This window comes from Dendrobium catenatum, unplaced genomic scaffold (genome assembly GCF_001605985.2).
Source record: "Dendrobium catenatum unplaced genomic scaffold, ASM160598v2 fragScaff_scaffold_1056, whole genome shotgun sequence".
Classification (NCBI taxonomy): Eukaryota; Viridiplantae; Streptophyta; class Magnoliopsida; order Asparagales; family Orchidaceae; genus Dendrobium; species Dendrobium catenatum.
This window is the reverse complement of record NW_021319518.1, coordinates 5709623-5724357: the sequence shown is the minus strand read 5'-3', so window position 1 is coordinate 5724357 and position 14735 is coordinate 5709623. Positions and strand designations below refer to the sequence as shown.

Sequence of the window (14735 nt, the reverse complement as noted above, 5' to 3'; positions counted from 1 at the left end):
GTTTTAAAAAGCTGCTTAGCAAAGACTGTTTTGTATGTTGTTTTTCAACCGATCCATAGAAGTTTCTTTCAGTTTAGAAAGAATTGCCACTTGTCATGAGCTTAAACCAAGCTCAAAACATTTGAGTTATGCTTTTCCAATGCAAAGCTATTCACAAAGAGGAAGGAAATGTGTCAACTGAGGTATCAGTGTTAGATTTTGGAGGACTCGAGACAGGCAGATCTTCACCTCCGATCTGACCTTGTAATCCTTGGTCCCAAATGAAGAAGCCCGGGTATTGCTGAGCTTCAACCCACTCACTTAATTCGTTCTTTTCAAAACATTCATGGCTGCCGCTAGCCGCACAATCCTCACCAATGCAGCCAGGAGGTGGACCCATTGTTACCATCCCGTCCACAAGGGGAGGCAAATAGTTATGATCGACAAAAGAGCAGAGAGGAGATAATGCCTGATGATCGTTCTGGTTGCCATTTGTGCTCCAAATATCAACCAAGTTCAGGTTTCCGACGTCGGCGACAAGCTCATGATCATCTTTGCCCATTGTGGCGCCGCACTCGGACTCGAACATGAATAGAGGGATGGGGGAAGAAGGGAAGATGGAGCTGTTGTCATTTGGATTTGAGTTTGTCATGACTTGATTTGCTAGTGGTTCAAATTGAGCGAGGGAGTTGAAGTCTTGTGTAAATGTTGGTGGAATCTGAATATTTGAATTTTGGCGAATTGAAGAAGTAGATGTGCCTGTGTTCGGCTTTCTTATCTTCTTCTTGATCCATGAATTCCAATAATTTTTTATCTCGTTGTCTGTCCTTCCAGGCAGGTGGCTTGCAATATGAGCCCATCTACAGTTTAAAGTCATGATGTAAGTAATTATTAATGAAAAGAATATACAAAAAGTAAATGTTAAGTGCCTATCATGTCAGTTAGTTAATGATGCAATTACTTTTTATTTTTTTCTGAGTTTGACTGCCAAATACACATTTGATGTGGAAGAGGTTCTACTCCAAAATAATGAAATGACTTTTAAAATGTTTATCAACTAAGCTAACTATATTTGCAAACCAGCTATATTTGGAACAACAGTTTTAATTGCATCCTAATAAAGCAAAAACATTACAAGTAATGGTTCACTTCGGATGAATTGATAGACTGAAAATAAGAATTTAATAGAAGTGTTTATATGTTATGTTGAGTAAAAGTTTATATATTTTTTAATTATTGATTTATATGAGAGAAATTGAATTATTTAAGGTTACAGTGAATATTAATTAAACCAATACGCAAATCCCATTATTAGTTTCTAAATTTTTTTATTCTTGTTAGGGAAAATGATTTATTAAGACATGCATGTCGTTATTGAGTAAATTTACTCTTCAGTAATTTAAGAAATATTATGGACACACAAGAACATAATCTTTTCTTTTGCTGAAAAATTAGAAAATTTAGGTGTGTAGCACTTAATATTTGAATACTTTTATGCCAAAATTCAACTATTTTCATTTATTGCAATATTATCAAAATCCTAAAGCGCAAGACAAACGACCAACATATTTAGCTTTTATTAAATTCTCATGAGTTGATCATGTCATGTGTAAATATATGAATTTTTAATTCAAATTTATCATAAAATGTAAGATATAAAAAATAAAAAATTAAAAGATGTTCAGTACTAAGAAATTATGTTTAGTAAGAAATTATATTTACTTAAAAAAAATTTATGACAGTCGGTGTATAAAGCATTTTTCTTTCCTGGTGATTCAGGAAATCTATACAAGTATACAATATATATCATCATAATAAATAACTTGAGGTGTAGTCAAATTTTCTTTTAAATTATAGTCAAATATTGAGGTTTAATTGTAGTCTTTCAAAATTACTGAATAAAAATAACACCTATAGCCTCAAGTTTGATTTTAGTCACATTTTTTGATAAAATATGAGTATATATAAAGTATGCAATAAAAAAAAAAAATTTAATTGATATTTGGCTTAAAATATAATTAAAGATCTAATTTCACACTTAGACAAAAAAATATAATAATCACAGTTTTTAAGAATTTCTAACGAAATAAATTTTTTTATTAATATAGCTTAGAAAAAACAATTAATTACAAATCTTTTCATTACACGATTAAAAAAAAAAAAAGTCTTGATAAAAAAACTTGGGATGCGCCAACATGCCATAAAAAATGTTTGTAATGCAAGCGTTTAACGTAATAAGCAGACATTATTAGAAAAGCGATTCAGAATTCAAACCGGTTTCCAACCACTGCATGCAAGCTAATGATTAGTTTCTCCTCTTCAGGGCTGAATCTCCCACGTCGAATGTCAGGCCTCAGGTAATTTATCCATCTCAATCTGCAACTTTTCCCACATCTTTGAAGTCCTGCTATCCATCTCATTGCAAGGTTAATTAATTTTGAAGTGACGAAATCTATTATTTTATTAAGCTACATGACCTTCCACTAGAAACCATAATAATTTTTAAAATTCATAATTAGACTAAAATCCAATGAATTAAACATTAAGCATCCTTTTCTTTGCTCTAAAGTTTGCAGACCACAACAAAAGTGCGGTTGGAGAAAGCAGGATATCAAAAAATAATCAAAGGATACCTGAAGACAACATCCAAACACCAGAATTTGGTAGATTTAAAGATGTATAAAATGCAACATGACCATGCTGTTTAGGCTTTGAGAGTAAGGAATACTTGTTAATTAACTGATGTTTGATTTAGAGTCTTTACTTTTCTCTCGAAAGCAAACAATTTATCCTATATATACATATATAACAGACTGTCAGACTCACTAAATAAAAGGAAAGCTTAACAAATTAAATACGTAGGCTTCATTTGGTTCTTCCTCTACTTTTATAAAAGATAGTTTTAGAAATAATGATTAGGAGGATGGAGTTTTATAACGAAGAAGCAAATATCAAAAAGCTTCTCAAAACAGTAGAAAAATAAAATTCCCTAAAAATCATTTTTATAGAAGCGTCCCATCCAAACATCAACAAAAATAAATTTCTCCATTTTTAAACAGAAAAGGAAAAAAAATGCCGAAACAAACAAGGCCTTAAGCTTCATTTGGTATGTTTTTTCAGTGCTTCTTAAAACAGTTTTAATACAAAAATTTTTAATTTTTGTACTAAATAGTTGCTTCTAAAGCAGTAAGAAAGCCATCCCAATTGCAGCCTATAATAATGAACCATAAAACTTCCATTTTCATTAAATATGGCTAAAAATTAACCTGTTATAAAACCATTTTTAAATATCCAAAACTTCAAATGTATGTCTAAAAATTAAAAAGTAAGATTAAAATGTACTTACTATACCACCTTAAAAAGTTACATAATAATAACATTTAAAAATTAGCGATTTACAAACTAACAAACAACTACTTCTATTTGTAACACTATCACTGAAATTTAAAAGAAAATGACGGAATTATAACCCATATTCCGATTTCAGTAAAATTTTTTGAGAATTTTATCTTGACAGCATGCGTAGATATATTATTTTGTTAATTCAAACTTTTTGATAGGATGCCAATATGTGAATCAGAAAATTTTGAATAATATATATGTTTTTTTCCTTAAAATATGTCAAAAATATTTTACCATTTATTCACACCTTTTATAAAATGTGACTATAATTAGTAGTTTTAGAGTAAAAATAACTTTTAGTGCAGTAATATCATGTGTTTTAATTCAAAATAACATAAAAGAAATGAAAAAAATTGCATCGCGGGAAAGTAATAGACAAAACTTTCAAGAACATGCAGAATATAGATATATATATAATTTTGTAAAAACAGTAAATCATTAATGCCAAAAAAAAATTGCACCTTATTTTTTAAAGGTGAAATTCAATTCTTTACATTTGTTGAAAAATAGCTTCAGTACTATCGACGCAACGTACTATTCAGGTAATATCTTATCCTCAGAAAAATTTAATATCAAATTTAATAATAAAAGATAAGAGCCGCGACGAATATCTCTATATTGAAATACAAAAATTCATATTATTTTATGCGTTGACCACAGCATTTTTTCGTTGTAAAGCCTTTATTATAATTACTATATGCTGGAGAATTTTTTATTAATGTGGGGAGGAAGTGAATTTCTCAGGGAATAAACAAGAGATATTTAGAAATAAATACTAAAACAAAGCGCAATTAAAAAGACCTGCTTTGTCAGGAACTTCACTCCAGCAGCCATAGCCATGAGTGGTAATATACTTGATAAGCTTCTCATCTTCCTCAGGAGACCACAGCCCCCTCTTCACCTTCTGCTGATTGCAGCAGGAGTGATGCCCCATGATCACTCTTTTAAATGCTTTCTTTTTCTTCTTGTCCTCAGCTTTGCTTTCTCGAACTCCTTGGCAAAGCGGTATTACGATACAGAAAGAACTTTGCTCTACTGCTTTGAAATTCTTGGTTGCAAGCTCGATCTCTGCCAACCCAGTGGCTCCTCTTTTATGAGTAACTCAAAGATGCTGGAGAGGTAGAGTCGCAGCTCCTCTCTCTCTCTCTCTCTCTCTCTCTGTCCCCTTCTTTCAGTCATTCTGTCGGACAAATCCACCTGATGGGGTCCGCCCTTCTCTATCTAACCCGATTGTGACTCACCATCAAACTCTCTCTCTCTTCGTTTTTCTCGAAGTACGATACGTAAGTAGACGTCTTTGGTCATCTCTGCGCCGTACTTCTATTATACGGCCATTAAACAACTACGAGAAAATTAAATCAATAGCTTTAAAAATATTATTAATAAAAAATGTAAGACTTAATTAAAGGCAAAATAATAAGTTGAATTAGCATAAACAATAGGATATTTATATAAAGATTTTTTTTTGAGAAAATTTGGGGCTTGACCCGTATATTAATAAAAAAGAATTATAAGAGAATTAAATCGAACAACAAAGATTAATAAGAAAAAAGAGCTGTGAACAAAACCAGCCAAAATACCAAAAAATTATCTCGGAGGGCTCACGAAAAAAACCGAACTGGCAAGAAGCCAAAATCCATCAAAGCAGAAATTGCTCATAGCCTTTAGAGACCACATAAATTAAATGTACCCGGTTGCCATCAAAATGCTACTCGCTGGTCCAGCAGGGTGCAGAATGTCAGGCCAAGTACTGGACCAAAAAATTAACTGGAATTGAGGCTGTCCAGGGGTAACACAGAACCAAAACCAGTTCGGCACATCATTGCCCAGAGATATTAGCAGATCCATCCCGAAAATACAGTTGGGGAGATAAGCACGAAGGGAATTTCTTGCTCAGAATTTCAAAGTTTTTCCATCTTTTAACCTTCAACAAAATGACTAAAGAAACCAAATGATAAAAGGCATTAGTAGAACAATGTTTCCCAGAATGTCTTTGTTTGTTTCTTTCCCTCCAAATATAATAAATCAAACAGCAAATGACAAAAAACAGAAGTTCTTATCATTATAGTTAAACCCCTGAACTTCCTCCAAAAATTCAAAAAGTTGAAGTAAGCCAGGTCTCAACAGAAAACCTTCAGCCATTGGGATAAGAGTGCGTAAAATCTAAAAGGAAAATTCACATTGAAAAAACATATGATTGATACTTTCATCTTCAATGGAGCATAATGGGCAGCAGGGGGTATTATAAATGTTTCTTTTCGCAAGCACCTCAGTCATTTTTAAACCTCCCCTTATAGCTAACCAAAAATAAGAAGAAAATCGAAGGGAAGCACGCTTATGCCAAATATATTTATCCCAGGTAACCTTTTCAAGATCAGAGTAATAAAGCATTTTAAAACTTTTAAAACACGGCACACCTTCCCCCTTCCAAGCAACATTAGAAGGGCAATCTAAAATGGGAATAGAAGAAATAACGTGCTACACCTGAGAAGAAAGGTTCTCACTTAAATTCCACTTTCCATCAGAGACAAATTCTTTGACACCAATGAATCCATAAGGCAAATGAGAGGAAAGGTCATTAAAGATTTCTCGTTAATCCACGGGTCCCAATCCATTGATAAGCAACTATGAGACTTGATAATCTGGAATTGGATCAGGTGTTTTATACGGACAGCAATAGAGCAAATGCATTTCCAAAATTTAGAGGCAGCTGGGTTAGGAGGTTTGAAAGGAGATATGTATTTTAATCTCAACCAAGAGAAGATCGGTGAGAAGTTGTTATAAAATCTCCAAATAAAGTTGCAACCAAAACCAAAATTTAAAGAATGAGTCTTAGAAATGCCAAGACCCCTAAAGCAGGTAGGGATGCAAGTTTTGTTCCAGGCTATAAGATGTAACTTCTTCTCCGATAAGACCCATGTTAAAGAAATTTAGAGCACAATCTATCTATCTATTTACAGCAGCATTTATGTATTATTTCACCTCTAATCCAATATGCTATGGTGTTAGCGATAATGAATTTTAGATATTAGACTCTACCTGCAAAAGGTAAAACATAGCTTTCCAACCAACAAGTAGCGTAGAGATTCTACTCAATAGTGATTAGAAGTGAGTGGAAGAGAGTTTTTTTATGCCAATAGGTATGCCAAGATATTTCAGATAACTATCCATAATGGAATATCCAAGAATAGAAGAAATTTCATTGGCTAAAATAGAGTTAGAGGAGAAAATAATGAAGCATTTGCTTTTGTTGACGGAGAGTCCAGCAAAGGCAGCAAATCTGTCTAAAGTGCCATTAAGAGCATGAGCGTTATCAAGAGTGGCAGGTCCAAAAACAAAGACATCATTAGCATAAAGTAAGTGATTAAACATAGTTGAGCCCCTCACAACCCCCCAAAAATTGCCAGCATCCAAGGCATTAGAGAACGCATCCATCACAATGGCAAACAATAACGGAGAGAGAGGGCAGCCTTGCCTAAGCCCCGAGGAGGATTGGATGTAACCCTCAAGGATCCCATTAATGCAAATGGAAAAAGGAACCTCCATAATGCAACCCTTGATCCAAGAAATAAACTTATGGGGAAAGCCTTTCTCCTTCAGCCTAACAACAAGAAAATCTTTAGAAACAGAATCGAAGGCTTTTTTAATATCTAATTTAGCACAGAAAAAGTCATTTCTAGCATCATGATTGAAATCTCTAAGAATTTTCGAAGCAAGGAACACATTATTAGATGATACCCTATTTTTAATGAAGCTAGCTTGATTGTCATGAATAATATGGGGCATGATCCCTTTCATGCGATTAGCCAAGATCTTCACAGTAATTTTGTAAAAAGTTTTACAAAGAGAGATCGGCCTATAGTTAGTGATGCAAAAGGCATGCGAATGCTTAGGGATTAATACAAGAGCTATGGCCTTAACATAGTTAGGGAGAAGATCAGTGTTGAAAAAATTTTTAACCGCTCTGCAAACATAGTACCCAGTGATGTCCCAAGAAGTCTTGTAGAATTCAAAAGTGAAGCCATCAGGTCCAGGGGCAGAAGAAGAAGCACCCGCAAAAATAACAGTTTTAATTTCCAGATCCGAGACAGGAGCAATAAGGGGATCAATAAGATCTACATGAATGGTGGGACCTGAAGGAATAGGCCCCCAATTATGGTTATTCGATTTGGGGAAATTAAAAAGATCCTAAAAGTATCTAATCGTGGCATTAGCAACCGAATTATTAGTGAAAAAATGACCTTCAAGAGTAGAAATTTCCCTAATCCGATTGATGTTACCTCTAGTTTTGATCCTTGCATATAAAAAACCAAGGTCATCTTCCCCATTAGTTAACAATTTAACTTTAGATCTTTGAAACATCCAAGAGGTCCAAGCACTTTGATAATAAGATAAGGTTGAATTAATCTGTTTGAGAGTGGCATTGAGATTGGTATCAAGCGGATTAAGATGAATTTGCTCAAGGCATCTTTTCTAGTTATAACCCATATTATCAATAGAATCTTTGAGGAAAGTGGAATTGGACCACTTATTCTAGTTCAAAAAAGCCTTCAGGTTTTTAAGTTTAAAGTAAAGGTTGGCAATTTGGCTAGTCTCCGAATGCTTGGAAATAATAGAGATCACACCATTCCAGTACCCCTCCATGTTTATCCAGTAATTTTTAAACAAAAATCTCCCATAAGTAGGCAACGGGTCTCCAAAACAGAGCACTAACGGGGAATGATCAGAACATCCAGGGGACTCCACCTTATAAAAGGAGGTGGGGTACTTTTCAAGCCAAGAATAATTTATTAGCATTCTATCCAATTTAATATGAATCGGGTTGGTAGCACGCTGGTTAAACCAAGTAAAACTCAAACCAGCAGAAGCCGGCTCAATAGTACCAGAATAAAAAAATCCAACTATTAATTTCATTAAGTTGGCTATGAGGAGGCTGGAGCCCACCCAATTTCTCTTTTGCCATCCTGTAACAATTGAAATCCCCCATAATAATCCAAGGGGAGGTGATGCTAGAAGCTAAATAAGACAACTAGTTCCACAAATAACTTCTTTCAGATTGGGTATTGGCCGCATAGATAATAAAGATGAGAAAGTGTTAAGTGGATCTAAGGGAAAGGGTGTCGTGAACAAGTTGGGGGGAGGTAATAGAGGGTTCAAAGTTAACATTATTGGAATTCCATTTCAGCCATATTCTTCTAGAGGAAGAGGAGTAGCCATTATGGAAACTCATCTCATGAGGAAAAATATGGTGGGAAATAGAGAACCATGGGTCTAAGTCAATGAGAGGGGGAATTTTTGCTTCAAGTATGCAGAGCATATCAAGACGATGATTGGTAATAAGTATTTTACAAGCAAAAACGTTTTGGGATTATTAAAACCTCGAACATTCCAGCATCCCAAAGAAGGAAGAGTCATTTGGATTTAGAGGATGTTTGCGCCTTCTTGGAACTTTTGGATCTTGGGGATTTGAGTTGTGGGGCTTGATATCTAATTTTGTTTCCCAAGAGGGTCGTCCTGTGAGTGGGAGAAACTGGTAGATGAGGTTTCAGAGTCTTCCAATTTCTTGGGTTGTTCTTTCGGTTGAAGAATAGAGAATTTATTAGGGGATGTGGTGGAAGGAGGTGCGTTAGAAAGCCAGGATGAGAAGGCCGGGGGGGGGGGGGGGGGTTTAGAAATCTGGTAGTTAGGAGATTTATGCATATTTTCCAACTTATCCCGAGCAGGAGAATCATCGGAGCAGGTGGAAGGGTCTTTAGGGGACATTTCATTCGTGGGAGAATTTAGATTAGGAATTGAATATGTTTGAATGTTAAACTCAAGGGAAGAGGGCCGAGCAATCTCAATGCAGATAGAATGACATTGATCAGAATCATCTTCAGTAGGTTGAAAGACATTTGGGGAGCGATCCAAATTGCTAGCAATGACTTGGGAGCTAGTCTGCATAACATATTGAGGCTGTGGGTTTGGGAGCAGAGCTGGATAGCTAGCAGTGGGAGGTAATAGTCTTGGTTATTGGGCATGACTTTTGCTTCTACCACGGGATAGAGGCTGAGTAGTTTTAGGTTGTGAATTTTTTGGGCAAAGGCTAGGAGGATGAATCAGAGAGCTTCAACTAGAATAGGGAGTCAGCTTCCAATCATAGATGACTTTGAGTTCAACATCATCACCATCCAAACTAACTGGAATAACATTCGAGAAAGAAGATTTGCTAGAAACCATAACACGAACTCTACGAATAGTCAACCGCATTTTATGAGCGGTAAGAGCGTCCACAACCAACAGATGACCGAAAAAAATGGCAATTTTAGAAATCCCTAAAGGGTTTCAAACAGCTAACGACAAATACAAAATTTTTATCCAAATGGGAATGGCGCTAAATTCATCACACTTGGAAATGAACTTAGGAGACCATTTTTGTAAGATGAACAGATGACCATAGAAAAACAACGATCCCCCCATCCATGCAACCTCTTAGTCCTCCGTGGAGGCAAACTTAAAAAGGACAAATCCATCATTCAAGGAAAGAAGATCAACAGAACCTTTGGGAGCCCAAACCTTCTTGATGGAGTTCAGTAGACTCATATAGGTAGGTCTTGGACTTACCGAATATCCAACCAGAAATAGGTTCCAATCAGGAACCCCGAGCGCCAGATCTTCTACAGAGAAGGAAATCTTAGTAGGAGGGGGAATGAATGAAAGAGAGAAATCATTTGCCACCGGATCTTGGTTGGTAAGGTTGGAAATGAAATTGAGACTAGGGGGAACCGAGAGAACCGGAGGAACCGCTCCAAGAAGTGGGGGGAAATCCGCAAGGTAGGAGGATGACACCATGAAAATGGCAAAAGGGGGGAGGGGGAGGCCCCTCCCCATGAGGAGACGCGGGAAGAGCGCGGGAGAAGAGAAGGCACGACAAAACCCTAGCAGAGAAAAGCTAAGGCTATCTTTTCCAATGCATGCCATTTATATAAAGTTATAACTTATATAATTTCTCTTTACAGCTGGTATCTACTAAAAATTAATATTTTAGAAGATACAGTTTAATTATTTTCTAATTTATAAAAAAAATATTTTGCTATTTTGAGTAAATGTTATGAAAAGTAAGTACACAGCAGGGAATGAGTATTCAAAAGTGAGTGAGAGAGAGAGAGAGAGAGAGAGAGAGAGCGAGAGAGAGATTAAAAAGGATGAAAAGCATGCACTTAGGATTATAGTAGAAATATAGATTTTCCTCATACAGTAATAGCATTGATAAAACCATAGGTTATGTCTCATTTTCTTTCTTGTTGCACTGCATTTGGCCATTTCCATTGCAGTTCCTTCCTCTGATCGTGTTGGCCCTAAATACTTCCTGATGTTTGTCAGTTTCTGTTTGGTGAGACTAATGATAAAAAATAGCTAGGACTCACTAGTTTAATGTCTATGGATTTGTAATATCTTATGGAAATTTTCAAATTACTTTAAATATGGAGAAGATCAACTTATGGATTTGATGGGATCAGATTATGGCTTTGATTGATTCTAATTATGACACTGATTAGATTTGTCATATTATACCATCAATTAGAGTTTTCAAGTTAGCTTGGATTTCTATATTAGATTTGTTTTTAAATTTATATAAAAGGCTTGTAGACTGTTAGATGAGCAAGCTAGAGAGCCAATTATAATCATATTTTTTCACAATATAGTGAAATCATTCCCTCCTAATGGACGTTGGCTTATTTGTTGAGCCACATAAATCGCATCATGTTCTTTTTGTTTGGTAGTGTGATTTGTGATGTTTTCTACTGTTTTGCAGAACAATTGATATCAGAGATAAATTTCAGTGTGATTTCCTATGTAATTTGGATATCATTGGCTATTCTTATTCATTCTTATCTAGTTTGTGCTTCATGTCGAGCAGGATCAAGAAGAATTGGTCTGGATTATTCAAGAAAAATAGGTTAAAGCACAGAGGCATTATTTTACGTGAGCTTGGATCATAGGTTACAGAATACAGTGCAATGGCATGCAAATCAGGGCAGATCTAGTTGCTCCTAGGTCAGGTACTACAGATACATGATTTTTCATGCAAGAAGCACAAAGGCGAGTGAGGATGTAAGTGAGTTAAACTGGGCAAGTCTCATGGGCATAGTCTTGAGAAGAATGAGAGTGTTTTCAATTTAGAGACTTGTGATTTAAACCAAGATTGTATGAAGTTCAAAGAGAAAGGGAAAGGGAGTTTTCTTTGAGGCAAACAAAAACCTTAATGGGATCAGACCACTATCCTATTGCCATCAAATTATTCAATTCAGGTTTCAAAAAAACAAAAAAACTACAATTTGAAGAAGTATGGTCTTCTTATCCAGCTTCTAAAGATGTAGTAGCCAAGTCTTGGAATAAATATGCAGGAGGTAATGAAGTTCAGAGTCTGAACATCAAATTTAAGAGAACTCTCAAAGCCTTATTACACTGGAGTAGAGCTAAACATGCCAACCTCAGTTTTCTGAAGGAAAAACTGAAAGCAGAGACTGTTGAACTGCAGGAGGAGGAAGCTTTCTCGGGTTCTCTTTCTAAAGATAAAATATCTTTATTAAGATTTAAAGTTAAAGAGCTGAATGCTACTTTGGGAAGATTAAGCTCTTGGTGGAGACAAAGAGCCAAAGTGAAATGGTATAAAGACTGTGATTCCAACTCTGAATACTTTCACAATATCAACTTTTTCAAGCAGATCAAGAATTCAGAAGGCATTTTGACTGAAGATCAGAATTGCATTGAAGAAATATTCTCTAGTTTTTTCCAGGAGAAGTGGAAGTCCAAAAATTGCTCTCTTTCCGGTTGGCCGACTCTTTCCAGAACCTTGGATGAAGCAGATAGGGAAAAGCTCATGGCAGAATTTACTAAAGAGGAGTTGGAGGCTGTGATCTCTCATATGGAGAACAACATTTCACCTGGCATTGATGGTATCTCCTATACTTTCTTTAAATGTTATTGGCCCATTATTAAGCTAGATGTTTGGAAGGCTATAAGCCTTTTTTTTTTAAATTTGGGTTTATGTGTGATGATTGGAAGAATACTCTAGTTGTTCTTATTCCCAAATGAAGAACCCATTGACTCCTAATTTTAGACCAATTAGTCTTTGTAATTCTATTTACAAGATAGTGGAAAGAATGTTATTAAACAGGATTTCCAATTGTATTCCTAAACTCATTTCTAAGAACCAAGTAGCATTTATCAAAGGGAGATCTATTTCGGAAAACATCTTGCTCACTCAAGAAATCTTTCACAAATTTAGAAATTCCAAAGCAAAGAAAGGGTTGATGGCAATTAAAGTGGACATGGAGCAGGCATATGATAGTAGGGGGTGGAGAAACTTGAAACAAGTTTTAGAACTTTTTGGTTTTACTTGGTCTTTCACTAATCTCCTTCTACAGTGTGTGGTAGACACTAGATATTCTATCATTGTAAATGGTTCTAATTCTAATTGGATACAGGCTGAATGTGGATTCAGACAGGGATGCCTTTTATCCCCGTACTTGTTAATCTTATGCTCAGAATTACTTACTGAAGCATTCAGGAGAAATGGAAGCAAAATAGGAGTGAAGGTGAACCCGAAAGCAGAAATTGTTTCCCATCTTCTATACGCAGATGACATCATTGTTTTTTCGTATGCAAATCGGAAAAATGCTAAGAAGATTAAGAAGATTTTGAAGATGTATAGTAGATGGACTGGGCAAAAAGTTAATGATCGAAATTCATCTATGATTTTCGGCAAAGCAGTACAAAGAGACAAATCAAAGGTGATTTCCAAACTTATGGGTTTTAAAACAGTGGATGAATTGAACTATCTTGGAATCAAGATGACATTAAGAAGACTAAAAGCCTCAGATTTTCACGAAGTTCTGGAAAAAGCTTATGATAAGCTTAATGTATAGGGCAATGTATCCCTTACTCTAGCAGGTAAACTTCAATTAATCAAAACTTCTCTCCTTTCTATCCCTGTTTTTATTTCTACTCACTCTCTTATTCCCATGGGAGTGTTAAGAGACCTTGATAAGCTATGCATAAATTTTCTTTGGAATAAGGCAGATAAAAGCTCGGGAATTCATTATGTAGAATGGAAAATTCTTTACAAGCAAATTATGTTTGGAGGGCAAGGAGTGGTATCTGCAGTAGATAAAGTTGGCTCTTGGAGAGAAAAATTTCCTTGGAGTTTAATCTCTAACCCAGGTTCTCTGTTGAATAGAATTCTTATTGCCAAGTATGGTAGGAATTTCTGTTTTTCTGAATCTAAGTTGGGATGTTCTCCTACTTGGAAAATCTTAAATAATGGTGGTAAATTCCTTCAACAAATTGTCAAATGGAAAGTTTCGGATGGTAAAAGCATCAATACCACTAAGGATATTTGGATCCTTGATAAATCTATTGATAGATGGCCTACGTATGTCTCCAATCTTCTTGATGAGCAATGCTGTTTGAGATATTTCCTTCATAATGGAAGCTGGAACATTCAAATGCTAAATCAATCTTTTGGTAAGGAGTTAGTAGATCTAATATCTACAGTCCCCATCAATGTAGGAAGCCCGGGAGATGAGTTGGAAATTCTTTACAAATATTCAGGGAAGTCTTTAGCTTCCTTAATTTCCGATCAAAGAAGCACCCTTGAAGAAGAAGATGTCAGCTGGAAGTGGCTGAAGAAGTTGAAGTTGAGACCAAGAGTTAAAATTTTATGGTGGAGGTTAATCCATAAGGCTATTCGTTCCAATGAATTCCTTATGTATAGAAGAATCATTAATTTTAATGGGTGCCCGAGAGGTTGCTGTGAAGTGGAGGATGCCAATCACTTAACTGTTAATTGTTTCTTTCTTAAGAAAGTGATCTGTGTTATTCAAAAATGGGGTTTTAATATCCAGGTTTTTTCTGATTTGGAATCCTGCTATAATTGACTTTCGGTTTATTCAAATTGCAATCCTTTCTTTGGGAATTTATATTGCTCAGCAGTTTTCTTCTCATGGAAGAGTAGGAGCAAACTAGTTCACGGAAAGATAGAAGATAGCCTTCAAGTTATTGCTGCCAATGCAATCAGCTTTTCCTCCCTCTCTTTCAACAATGATATGATTTCGATAAACTGGGCTTCTAATCAGCATTTGCTATTTTCTAACAATTGGAAACCCCCTCAACCAAATGGATCAAGCTCAATGTGGATGCTTCTCTTGCTGAAAACTACATAGCTGGAATTGGAGGTGTGATAAGAGATAGTAAAGGCAGATTCTTGTATGCCTTCGGTTTCAAAAGATGTCACTGGGACATCTCTTCTCTTGAATTAGAAGCTCTTATGGCCTTAAATAAGGTTATTCAAGAATGGATGTATGATGCTA

The 14735-nt window shown here is 35.4% G+C and overlaps 2 protein-coding genes across 2 annotated transcripts; one reads left to right on the top strand and one right to left on the bottom strand.

Annotated features, from left to right (window-relative positions):
• Nucleotides 1-151: 151 nt before the first annotated feature.
• Nucleotides 152-4315, bottom strand: LOC110113344 (transcription factor MYB13). The gene is made up of 3 exons (XM_020845892.2): nt 4183-4315; nt 2254-2383; nt 152-839 (listed from the first exon to the last, which is right to left on the bottom strand). The coding sequence occupies exons 1-3, from the start codon at nt 4313-4315 to the stop codon at nt 152-154; spliced, it is 951 nt and encodes a 316-aa protein (XP_020701551.1).
• A 9073-nt stretch (nt 4316-13388) lies between these two features.
• Nucleotides 13389-14303, top strand: LOC110113341. Its single transcript, XM_020845890.1, has one exon. It carries the CDS (start codon nt 13389-13391, stop codon nt 14301-14303), a length of 915 nt encoding a protein of 304 aa, XP_020701549.1.
• The last annotated feature ends 432 nt before the right edge of the window (nt 14304-14735 follow it).